The sequence below is a fragment of the Mesoplodon densirostris genome, chromosome 7 (assembly GCF_025265405.1).
Source record: "Mesoplodon densirostris isolate mMesDen1 chromosome 7, mMesDen1 primary haplotype, whole genome shotgun sequence".
NCBI classification, from domain to species: domain Eukaryota; kingdom Metazoa; phylum Chordata; class Mammalia; order Artiodactyla; family Ziphiidae; genus Mesoplodon; species Mesoplodon densirostris.
In genome coordinates, this window is record NC_082667.1 from 7,920,521 (window position 1) to 7,930,952 (window position 10,432).

The 10,432-nt window shown below is 57.3% G+C and overlaps 3 protein-coding genes across 5 annotated transcripts; 2 read left to right on the forward strand and 1 right to left on the reverse strand.

Annotated features, from left to right (window-relative positions):
* Positions 1-36: 36 nt before the first annotated feature.
* On the forward strand, positions 37-1,566 carry FAU (FAU ubiquitin like and ribosomal protein S30 fusion). The gene is made up of 5 exons (XM_060104449.1): positions 37-148; positions 417-499; positions 586-730; positions 1,172-1,227; positions 1,393-1,566. The coding sequence occupies exons 2-5, from the start codon at positions 425-427 to the stop codon at positions 1,516-1,518; spliced, it is 402 nt and encodes a 133-aa protein (XP_059960432.1). The 5' UTR covers positions 37-148; positions 417-424; the 3' UTR covers positions 1,519-1,566.
* Positions 1,567-4,063: 2,497 nt separating this feature from the next.
* Positions 4,064-5,386, forward strand: ZNHIT2 (zinc finger HIT-type containing 2). The gene has a single exon (XM_060104531.1). The coding sequence runs from the start codon at positions 4,136-4,138 to the stop codon at positions 5,345-5,347; it is 1,212 nt and encodes a 403-aa protein (XP_059960514.1). The 5' UTR covers positions 4,064-4,135; the 3' UTR covers positions 5,348-5,386.
* A 282-nt stretch (positions 5,387-5,668) lies between these two features.
* TM7SF2 (transmembrane 7 superfamily member 2) lies at positions 5,669-10,288 on the reverse strand. 3 transcript variants are annotated; one of them, XM_060103756.1, is made up of 10 exons: positions 10,084-10,288; positions 9,469-9,665; positions 9,312-9,366; positions 8,739-8,933; positions 8,557-8,660; positions 7,003-7,122; positions 6,748-6,916; positions 6,461-6,541; positions 6,250-6,372; positions 5,669-5,932 (listed from the first exon to the last, which is right to left on the reverse strand). In XM_060103756.1, exons 1-10 carry the CDS (start codon positions 10,130-10,132, stop codon positions 5,772-5,774), a joined length of 1,254 nt encoding a protein of 417 aa, XP_059959739.1. In that variant the 5' UTR covers positions 10,133-10,288; the 3' UTR covers positions 5,669-5,771. The 3 variants fall into 3 exon arrangements, with proteins under 3 accessions (XP_059959739.1, XP_059959741.1, XP_059959740.1); XM_060103757.1 differs by having other exon boundaries at positions 5,783-5,867; XM_060103758.1 differs by lacking the exon at positions 8,739-8,933.
* Between the last annotated feature and the right edge of the window lie 144 nt (positions 10,289-10,432).

Sequence of the window (10,432 nt, forward strand, 5' to 3'; positions counted from 1 at the left end):
CGGCCTAGGGCGGTGCAAAAGTCAGAGGCCTTGGCGGTCGCTCAACAGTGACGTGACACGCAGCAGGCGGTGAGGACGTGCGCGCCCTCGCTCCTTCCTCTTTCTCGACTCCATCTTCGCGGTAGCGGCAGCGGTATCCGCGGTTCAGGTAAGCTTTGTGCCACGGATGGATCCGAAGGGCTCGCAGGTTGGCCGCGAGGTTAGAGAACGCGGGAAAAACAGGGGAAGAAGGGCTGCTCTGGGGGCCGGGCCAGTCCCCATCCGACCTCCCTGGCAGGCCCGGCCTTACCCATGTGAGACCCCGAGACTACCTACTTTTCGACGCCGTCGTCCCCGGCCTGCCACCCATTTCCTGAGCCTCCTCTCGCCCAGAGTATTTCTTCTCTTAAAAGTGCCCCCCCTCCTTTTTTTTTCAGTCGCCAACATGCAGCTCTTTGTCCGCGCCCAGGAGCTACACACTCTCGAGGTGACCGGCCAGGAGACGGTCGCCCAGATCAAGGTAAGGCTCCGTGGTGCTCCCTGGGGTCTTTTGTGTTTTTCATCCTCGCCCGCCGCGGGAACGCTGAGTCTCGTTTTTCCCTGTAGGTTCATGTAGCGTCGTTGGAGGGCATCGCTCCAGAAGATCAAGTCCTGCTCATGGCAGGCACGCCCCTAGAGGATGAGGCCACCCTGGGCCAGTGTGGGGTGGAGGCTCTGAGCACTCTGGAAGTAGCCGGCCGCATGCTTGGAGGTGAGTTGGGGAGGTCTGTGTTTTGAACTGCTTTGTAAGCTCATGGGTGTAGGGTGTGTGTTCAGTCCAGGGTGGTTCTTCCTGTTTACATCTCTCAGAACGAACTTTTTGAGAGGTGCATGGGAGACTGAGCCAGAGTGTCGTTCTATTTCAGTCACTAACCACTTAAGACCCTTGTCTGTGTCCCAATTTACTCACTAAAATCAGGAGGTCGGACCAGATCTCCAAAGTGCTCTTTAGGCCTTAAGGTCAATAGCTGGAAGATTCTGAAGTGACACCCCAGAATGTACCAGACTAGACATTCTTAGAATTCAAATCTTTGTGACTTTTTCATTCCCTGTTGGGCCCATCTTGCCTTTAAACTTGAGTTGAGGGAGAAAGGGTTCTGCTGGGTGGGGCCTTCTTGTTCTAACTGCTTGCTGTCCTCCTTTCCTACCACAGGTAAAGTTCATGGTTCCCTGGCCCGAGCCGGGAAAGTAAGAGGTCAGACACCGAAGGTGAGTGAGAGTATTAGTGGTGTTGTTTGGACTTTGTTTTCTTCTGGCACAGCTAAGCCAAAACCCTTGGCTCTTGCCCTGTTTGCTTTCTCCCTTCCTGGCGATGAACCTGAGGGAAGGCATGGAAGAGGCAACCCAGGTTTGATCATTCCTCCCTTTTCCCAGGTGGCCAAACAAGAGAAAAAGAAGAAGAAGACGGGCCGGGCCAAGAGGCGTATGCAGTACAACCGGCGCTTTGTCAATGTTGTGCCTACCTTTGGCAAGAAGAAGGGCCCCAATGCCAACTCTTAAGTCCGTTGTCATCTTGGCTTTCTCTAATAAAGTCACTTAGCCCGAGCATCTCATTGTTTCACCCTCACGTGCAGTGCCTCAGGGAGAGATGTGGCTTCTAAGGCTGGTGGTATGAAAAACAGTGAGGCCTCATTTTGGCTTTCTTGGCGGTGTCGAGAGTCAGTGGCTTGGCAGGGATGTGTGGGTGGAGGAGTGGTAAACTACAAAAAAAAAGCTTCCTGTGAAAATTGGTAACCATAAATGCCAGCCCTTCAGATGGAGAGTTGAGGAAAATTCCAATCCCAATGCCAAATAGCTTGATCATTAACTTCCAAATACTTTCTTCTTTTTGGTTTTTTTTTTTTTTTTTTTTTTTTTGCGGTACGCGGGCCTCTCACTGTTGTGGCCTCTCCCTTATGTGGAGCACAGGCTCCAGACGTGTAGGCTCAGCGGCCATGGCTCACGGGCCCAGCCGCTCTGTGGCATGTGGGATCTTCCCGGACCGGGGCATGAACCCATGTCCCCTGCATCGGCAGGCGGACTCAACCACTGCGCCACCAGGGAAGCCCTGGTCTTTTTCTTTTAAACAGAAGATAGCAGGAACCATCGTGGTGGGAGAGGTTTTATAGCGGCAGCAATGGAGAGGAGATTGAGTAGAAGATGTATCGGGGAACACCAGTCTAGCATTTCCCTGCACTTGGAACCAGCTTTGGCTTTAGTAGAATCCAGACCAGGAATGTGGTCTGCCCCAGCTTCAGAAAGTATTGCCTGATTACATTAGTACTGCAGTGATCTTGTTCTGATTACCTGATGGGCCTCGCTAACCTAATCACAGGTGAGGTGGCTCAGTTGATTGTTTCAGTGTTCCCAGAATTGGAGTTCTCGGGCTGATTCAAGTTTCCTAGCAGCACATGCATACCCATTCATTCATTCTGCTAAGCTTTTTGGACCTGCTGGCTCTTGGAATACAGCATACTATGGGGTAAAGACCTTGGGCTCTAGACTTGGACTGCTTTGAGTTTGGATCCTTGTTCCATTTATTCACTGGCTGGCTGACTTTTTTTGGGCTGTGCCACACAGCATGTGAAATCTTAGTTCCCCGACTAGGGATCGGCCCGGGGCCCCAGCAGTGAAAGCGCCGAGTCCTAACTACTGGACCACCAGGGAAGTCCATTGCCATCATCTCTTGAGAGTTGCTTTGAGGATTTTACAGAAAGTGCTTAGATCAGCACCTGCCCTCTTGAAAGTGCACAAATACATTGGCTATTTTTGAGTTCTACAGTGAGCTTTCTAGAAAGAATTGGCCCCCATCCCTTTTAGGAGTTTAGATTCTTGTGAGGAAAGCAAGGAAACTAGTTAAAAGTGTTAATGGCCTCAGAAAGTAAGCAGTTGTGAGTGTGACAGATAACTATCTTAGGGGAGGTCTCTGACGATGGGGTGTGTGTGAGACCTCAAACAGGAGCTGATCAAGTGGTGAGATGGTGAGAGTTGCAGCCAAGAGACCTGTGTGCAAAAGTGTGGCAGATCCTGCAGGGTCTTGTCAGATGTGGAGAGGAGTTTGGTTTGAGTCCAAGTGCAGGTCAGGGTTTTAAGCAAGGGCCTGATGTGATCTGACTGGTGGATCTAGTATTTTCTCTGGCTGACTTTTCTGGAGGGCTGGCAAGAAAAAAGGAAACCAGTTAAGTTGGTGTCATCCAGTTGAGCAAGTAGCTTAGACCACCAGTGGTGAAGGGGATGCAAAAATGAGCAGACTCTTCAAATCTATCCAGATCTTGGTAGGGAAACAGATGATCCAAATTGAGATAGAGACAAGGTATTTCGAAGGCAGAGCTGACTAGAGGTGGGGCTGGATATGAGTGAGGTGAGGGACCAAAGAACCAGAGCTTACTTTTAGGGGTGCCATGGATCAAGGCTTCACAGCACTTGGCACAGTTGGTGAGTCGTCACCCGCACTCTACCACAAACTGTAAGGTCCATTAGGGCAGGAACCTCATCTCATTTTGCTCTTCAGTGTGTTTTCGCCGCCTAGTGTGAAGTTTGCACTTTAAATTTGGATGAGGAAGTCAAGCAGGAGCTCAAATATTTGTTAATGCTTCTTCTCAAGAGGGGAAATGCCCCAACACACCCAGTCTAGGCTAGGTACCCCACCTTGGCCTTCTTCCACTCTCCCCTTTGTCTGTGTCCCCTAGTAGAATGGCCGCCCCTTCAGCGCAGGGACGCCTCATCTCCCATGGGCTTAGCACAATTAGTGGCCCAGAGTAGATTAAGGTTAGCAAATATTGGGTTTTGCCGCAGCGCTTTATAGTGCTAAAAAGGCGACCACTAGGGGGCGAGCTGGTACCGGCGAAGCGTCCGCCGGACGCACTTTCCCTACGCTCCCACCGCGCAGGGCCGGGCTCCACCGAAGCCCGAGACTGAGCTCGTACCTCCCCACCGGTTCCGGCGCACGCCCAAGCGCGGCTCAAGAGAGGGGTGGGGCTTGGCTTCCGAGTGTGGGCGGAAACTGACGAGAATCCTCGAAGAGCTTTGACTAAGCGCTCCGTCGGCCCCGCAAAGAGGCGGAAGTAACTGAGAAGCGCCGGAAGATTCTGATCTGCTGCCCTTGTGCGTTCCCGGGTGGTGTGCGGCGCCAGTTGCCATGGAGCCGGCGGGGCCTTGTGGTTTCTGCCCCGCCGGGGAGGCCCAGCCAGCGCGCTACACCTGCCCTCGCTGTAACGTGCCCTACTGCTCGCTGCGCTGCTACCGGGCGCATGGCACCTGCGCCGAAGACTTCTACCGTGACCAGGTGCTGGGAGAGCTGCGCGGCCGCAGCGCCTCTCCCAGCCGCCTGGCCAGCGCCCTACTCCGGCTGCGTCAGCAACGTGAGACCGAGGACGAGCCCGAGGACGAGCCCGAGGACGCAGGCCTCAGGCCTGGTCCGGCGCCCGGCGGCCTCTCAGGACTCTGGGAGCGGCTGGCCCCGGCCGAAAAGGCAGCCTTCGAGCGGCTGCTGAGCCGAGGCGAGGCCGGGCGGCTGCTGCCCCCGTGGCGGCCTTGGTGGTGGGTTCGCGGCGCCGGGCCGCGGCTTCTGGAGGAGCTGGGTGATGCCCCGGGCTGTGACGCCGAGGAGCTGGAGCCCTCCCCTGCGAGGACGCCACCGGAACCCGAGAAGGATGAGCCTGCGGCTGCCGAGCCAGTTCTCGGAGACGTCCCTGGGGCCTGCCCTCCCGCCGTGCCCACCCGGATCCCCACGCTGGCCAGCCTGAGCAGGGGCCGGGCGTCGCCGCTCGTGCGCTTCCAGCTGCCCAACGTGCTGTTCGCCTACGCACACACTCTTGCCCTGTATCACGGCGGCGACGAGGCTCTGCTCTCTGACTTCTGTGCCACGCTGCTCAGCGTTTCTGGAGTCCTGGGCGCCCAGCAAGTCTTCGCCTCTACCGAGGAGGCCCTGCAGGCTGCAGCCCACGTGCTGGAAGCAGGCGAGCATCCCCCCGGACCCCTGGGCACACGGGGTGCCATGCGCGAGGCCGCCCTCATCCTGCTGGGTGAGGGCCTGGCCAACCAGAAAGGCTACACGTTGGCAGCACTGGGGGACCTGGCACAGACCCTGGGCCGAGCCCGGAAACAAGCTGTGGCCCCTGAGGAACGAGATCGCCTCTACCGGGCCCGAAAGAAGTGCCAGTTCCTGCTGTCTTGGACCAACGAAAATGAGGAGGCCCTCACACCCCTGGCTCTAGACTGCGCCAGGGCCCACCGAGCCCACACTGTGGCAGCCGTGGAGGTGGCAGCCCTCACTGGGGAGCTGGAGCAGCTTTGGGGAGGCCCCCTGCCACCTGCCCGGAGGACTCTCATTGAGGAGCTCCTTGGCTGAACTGAACACTCTTTCTCATTAATAAAGCTGTGACTGGTCTGCCCTGTCGCCAGTGCCCATTTCTGAGTGACAGCTGTTGTGCCACCCACCCCCAGACGCTTGGGCCCACAGACCACCTGTCAGCTTCTCCCTGATCGGGGCTGACCCAGCCAGTTTTTAAACAACCTGGCCCCAGAAAGGGAGAGAAGCAGCACCAAGCGTTCCAGATGTTTATCCGAGGAGGAAGAGCAGCCCCTCCCCTCCATTTTGTCTTCGTTTTCCCCTTTTGCTCCAACCACTTATCAGGCTGTTCACCTCTGCCTGTCGGAGCTCAGAGCAGGGTAGGGTGCAGGCCCTTGAGTGCCAGGTGAGTCCAGGCTCCTGGTGCTGGGTGTGCTGGCAGCTGGGTGGGCACGTGGCCCGAGCTGGGACACGTGGAGCTGCTTCAGTAGATGTAGGGCACGATTCGGTAGGGCACACGCTGGCAGTATGCGTGCCAGGCCAGGCCATACTTCTGCAGACACTGCTGTTCATCCCGGGCCTCACGGTGTACCAGCAGCGCAGTGAAGTAAAGGAGGTAGAAGTAGGGCAACAGGTGGGACACCCCTGTGGGGAAAGGGGTCTCTGACCACTCAGCCAGCCCCCCAGTTCACAAAGGTTTCCACAGCGAATGGCTCACAGGGCCCTCAGGGCTCCATGGTGAAAGGTCTAAGGTCTGCAGGGAGTGCTGGCGTGCTAGGCTGTCACAGAGGTCTGGCCCAGCCACACCCTGAGTCCATCCCCAGCTCCCTGACAACTCCCTCCACCAGGGTGCAGCCCTGTTCTCCATTCCACACCCAGACTGGGCACCCTATGCAAACCACTCCACCTCTGCCCCTCACACACTTAACGGCCCCTGCCGTGCGCCAACCCAAACCACTCACCGCAGGGCAAGGACCAGGCCAGAGCCATGATGAGGTCTCCAAGGTAGTTGGGATGGCGGACCATACCCCACCACCCAGACACCAGCAGCCGTCGCCCTGTGGCTGTAGAGATGGTCTCAAGGTCTGGGGAAAGACACGTAGTGGGATGGGGGACCCACTGTAAGTCCAGCTGCCCGACCTCACTTCATGGCACCCCAGAAACCCAGCTCACCAGCCACTCTGGGATCAGAAGGATTCTTCCTGAAGGTGTTTTTCTGAGAGTTGGCTCCACGGAAGATGTAGTAACCAACAGCTGGGAGAAAGCGTGAGCAGGCAGTCAGGGGCCTCCTCTCTGACCCTGACCAACTACCCACAGCCTAGACTCAGTCTGCCAGGAGACCCAGGACCTAGCCCTTGGCTTTTAAGAAGGGTGTGAGGCTTAGCACCTACCTAGTGGGTGCTGAATAAATAGTGAACGAATGAAAGGGGGAGGGAGAACGCTGCCCCTTCTTGACTGACCATTGATGAGGCAGATGACCGAGGCCAGGGGCAACCCCAGGGGCTCTGGGTGGTACAGCAGGAACTGGGCCTGCAGGCTGTAGGTGAAGGGTACCCAGGCGAGGTCCCCAAAGGCCAGCATGAAGCCAAACCCGTCATGTATGATGTCCATGGTGGTGAGGACCGCCTCCTGCAGGGACAGGACCCAGACGCACTGGCTTAGTCCCCACGAGGTCCTCAGGCACCCTCTCCCTCCCTAGCCCAGTCCTGCCTCACCTCGTGCCAAAGGGCATCACCCACATATAGTAGCTGGAAGGCATTGACCAGCCACATGGCCAGTGAGGGACTCCCTCGAAGTTCTGCTTCCTGCATCAGCAAGGCCAGGTTGATGAGGACCTAGGGGTTACACAGAGGGTGAGACAGGGCAGTCTGTTCCCAGTCTGTCTCCACAGAGGTGGCAGCACCTGGAAAGGCAGTGGCCAGCCTGCCCCCTTCTCTCAGCTGTCCATCACTAACTCTCCAGGCCTTTGTTGAGTGGCTCCGGCCCCTGTACCCGGGGCAGAGAGACTGCACCGGACCACCTCCTGACCTGTTTTCTCTTGCCGTGTCCTGCAGTGTTCCCTTTAGGAGAGCGCTGTAGGGAGCGACTGCAAACTTCCGGCTTGAGAGTTAGACCTGGTTTTGAATCTCAGCTTTGCCACCTGGGCAAGCTGCTTACCCTCTCTAAAGCCTATTTTCCCCACCTCCATGTAGAAAAGGGAGATAATCATGGACCATAATGTGTGTGAAGCACTAAGCACCTAGTAAGTGCTCGATAATGATTAGCTGGCAGCCAGCCTATACTGAGCACCCCCATTCTGGTAGCACTGGGCTTGAGGCTGCCAATCAGGTTACCACCTCTAATCCTCACAATAATCTTGGGAAGAAGCTCTTACTTTATCCCATTTCACACATGAGGAAACAGCCTTGAAGACCAGATCTGTGACCAGTGCCCAGCACTCCTCCCATCTCTGGATGAGGTAGTTTCCAGGGTGACAGGGACCTTGCCCAAGAAACCCTTCAGGAAATCTTGACCACAGTCCAGTATGGGTGATTATAACCAAAAAAAAAACACAGTTGGCCTGTTTTCAAGGCTACCAGTGACAGACAGGTTGCTAAACCCAGTGACCAGTTTGAAGTTCTGCACCTCTTTGACCAGCAAGCAGCACAGGATCACTCTCTCTTCTCCTTGAAATAGATTTTTTTTCTTTTTTTTTTTTTTGCGGTATGCAGGCATCTCACTGTTGTGGCCTCTCCCGTTGCGGAGCACAGGCTCCGGACGTGCAGGCTCAGCGGCCATGGCTCACGGGCCCAGCCGCTCCACGGCATGTGGGATCTTCCCGGACCGGGGCATGAACCTGCGTCCCCTGCATCGGCAGGCGGACTCTCAACCACTGTGCCACAAGGGAAGGCCCTCGAAATAGATTTTGTGCTTGACTGCTTTATTTAAAATTGCACCTGCTCTCCTAACTCCCTCACTGCTTTTTCCCCATAGCACTTAGCATCCCCTGACATGCGATACATATTTTACTTATTTTTTGTCTGTCTTTCCCACTAGAATGTAGGCTTCATGAAGACGAGATTTTTTTCTTTCTTTCCTGTAACTTTTCTTTCTTTTGTCTCCCAGTACCTAGAGCAGTGCTTGGGCACATGATGGACTCAACAAATATTTGTGGAATGAATAATTAATGATTTATGTCAGCACAATATTGGCCCTGCCCTTCCCAGGCACTGCTCACCCATCCCACCCCTCCTCCTGGCTGGAAGCCCACTTAGCCATGCCCAGCATACCCAGCCGATGAGGCCAGGCCGCAGTTCGCAGAAATATTTGAAGTCAAAGGAACAGATGCGCGGGTTGAGCTCCCGTCCCAGGAAAAAGTCGTAAATGGGATTGCCTGGAGAATAATGGAGGGTGAGGTGCAAGCAAGCACCCCCATCTGGCTCCGTCCACACCCTACTGGGACTCCTCTCACCTGAGTTCCCCCCGGGTGCCAGGGCAGAGGCAGGGGCTACCAGAGCCTTCAGATAGAGAAGGAGGCTGAAGCTGAAGGCGGTGAGGGTGGCCGCAAAGGCCAAGGGCAGGAGCATTTCCGGGAGCGCGCTCAGGGGCAGCCCGGCTGACACCCCCAGGCCCACCAACAGGGCTGTCAGCACCAGGGCCTGGAAGCCTGAATCACAGCAGAGTGAGACCTGGGGATTGCGCCCCTCCCCCTCCCCCCCACCCCCAAACACACACACACACACACAAGCGCGCGCGCACAGCCTAAAGCCCAGGGAGGTCGCAGACCTTGTCCCGAGCCATTAGTCAGACACTTTAGCTTTCGGAGGGTCACCCCAGCCACTTCTCTGGTGCATAAAATGACAGCAGTGCTGGGAGTGGAGGGAGGAGGGGTGTGGAGGGAGCCAGTGGAACCCCCTACGTCTGTTCTGGGCGTAAAAGAGGCACAAAATAGAAATTGGGGTCGCGGGCTCATCTCCACAGACCTCCCCATCGGGCCTGGGGCTCCATCCCCACAACTCCGCGCAAGGACCCAGCCCCCAAGCACCGTTAATGGGGTAGCGCAGTCTACTCTTGTCCTTCAGTTCCTGCCCCTCGGCCACCTGTGGGCACAAAAGGGAGCTAAGGGTTGAGGGTGTCTTTCTTCTCGCCGAGCCCCCGCTCTCCGCCCGCCTCCCCCGCGCGTCCGCGAGCCGAGTCCGCACCTTGCGCGCCGGCAAGAGGTAGAGCCCCGCCTGCAGGCCGAGCCAGGTGAGACACAGCAACAGCGCCCACGGGCTCCACAGCTCCTCGAGTTCCGGCAGGTAAGGGGGTGGGCCCAGGAGGCGCGCCGGGCCCGAGCGGGCTACCAGTAGCAGGTGGAACATGGTGGCGGGGAGCAGCAGCATCAGTGCCGCAGCGCCTGGGGAAGGGAGCAGTCGCGTCGGGGGTCCGCTCTCCAACTCTCCCGGACCCTCACAGGCGCCCTGTCATAGCCAGGGCCCTGTCAGCATTCCCATCGCCGCCTTCCACACCCCGTTCTCAGCCCTCGGCCCCCTTCTCTGACTGCTGTCTTGGTCCCCTCGAGGGCCCTGCTCCCGTTCCCCCTAGTCCGCCCGGTCCTCCATGCCACAAACCCCCTGCTCTGCAGCCGCCAGAACTGGTTCCTCCTTAGCCCCCTCTCCAGACGCTTCCCCGCAAACTCCTAGATCCTCGGACTCCCGATACCCCTCAAAGCCTTTCATCCTCAGACCCTGCCCCCATCCCCGTTCAGAGCTCAACCCTCCAGTTCTCCCTCGCATAGCTCTGGCCGCAAGTACCCCCTCTCTCTGCCCCATTACCCAGGGGTCCTCCGAATTCCAGCTCGGCCCGGGAGCCCTGAGGGGCCATGGTCTCCTCCGCTCCGCCGGGGGTTGGGGGCTCTCAAAAGTCCGTCAAGGAAACACAGCCCACCCCATCCCCCAGGAGATGGGCTCGGTGACGCGGAAGACCCAGCCCAGCTGGGCTTGCACCTGTCTCTGCACAGAGCACAGACAGCGACCGCTTTTGTCCCGAGGTCTTTAAATGGACCCGCCCCCGGCCCATCCTGGGCCCAGCAGGTCAGCCAATCGTCTCTCAGGGGCGAGACCAACAGGAACGCCTCCCAAGCCGCCTCTGTAGTCTCAGGCTCACAGCTCCACCTCCCTCCCC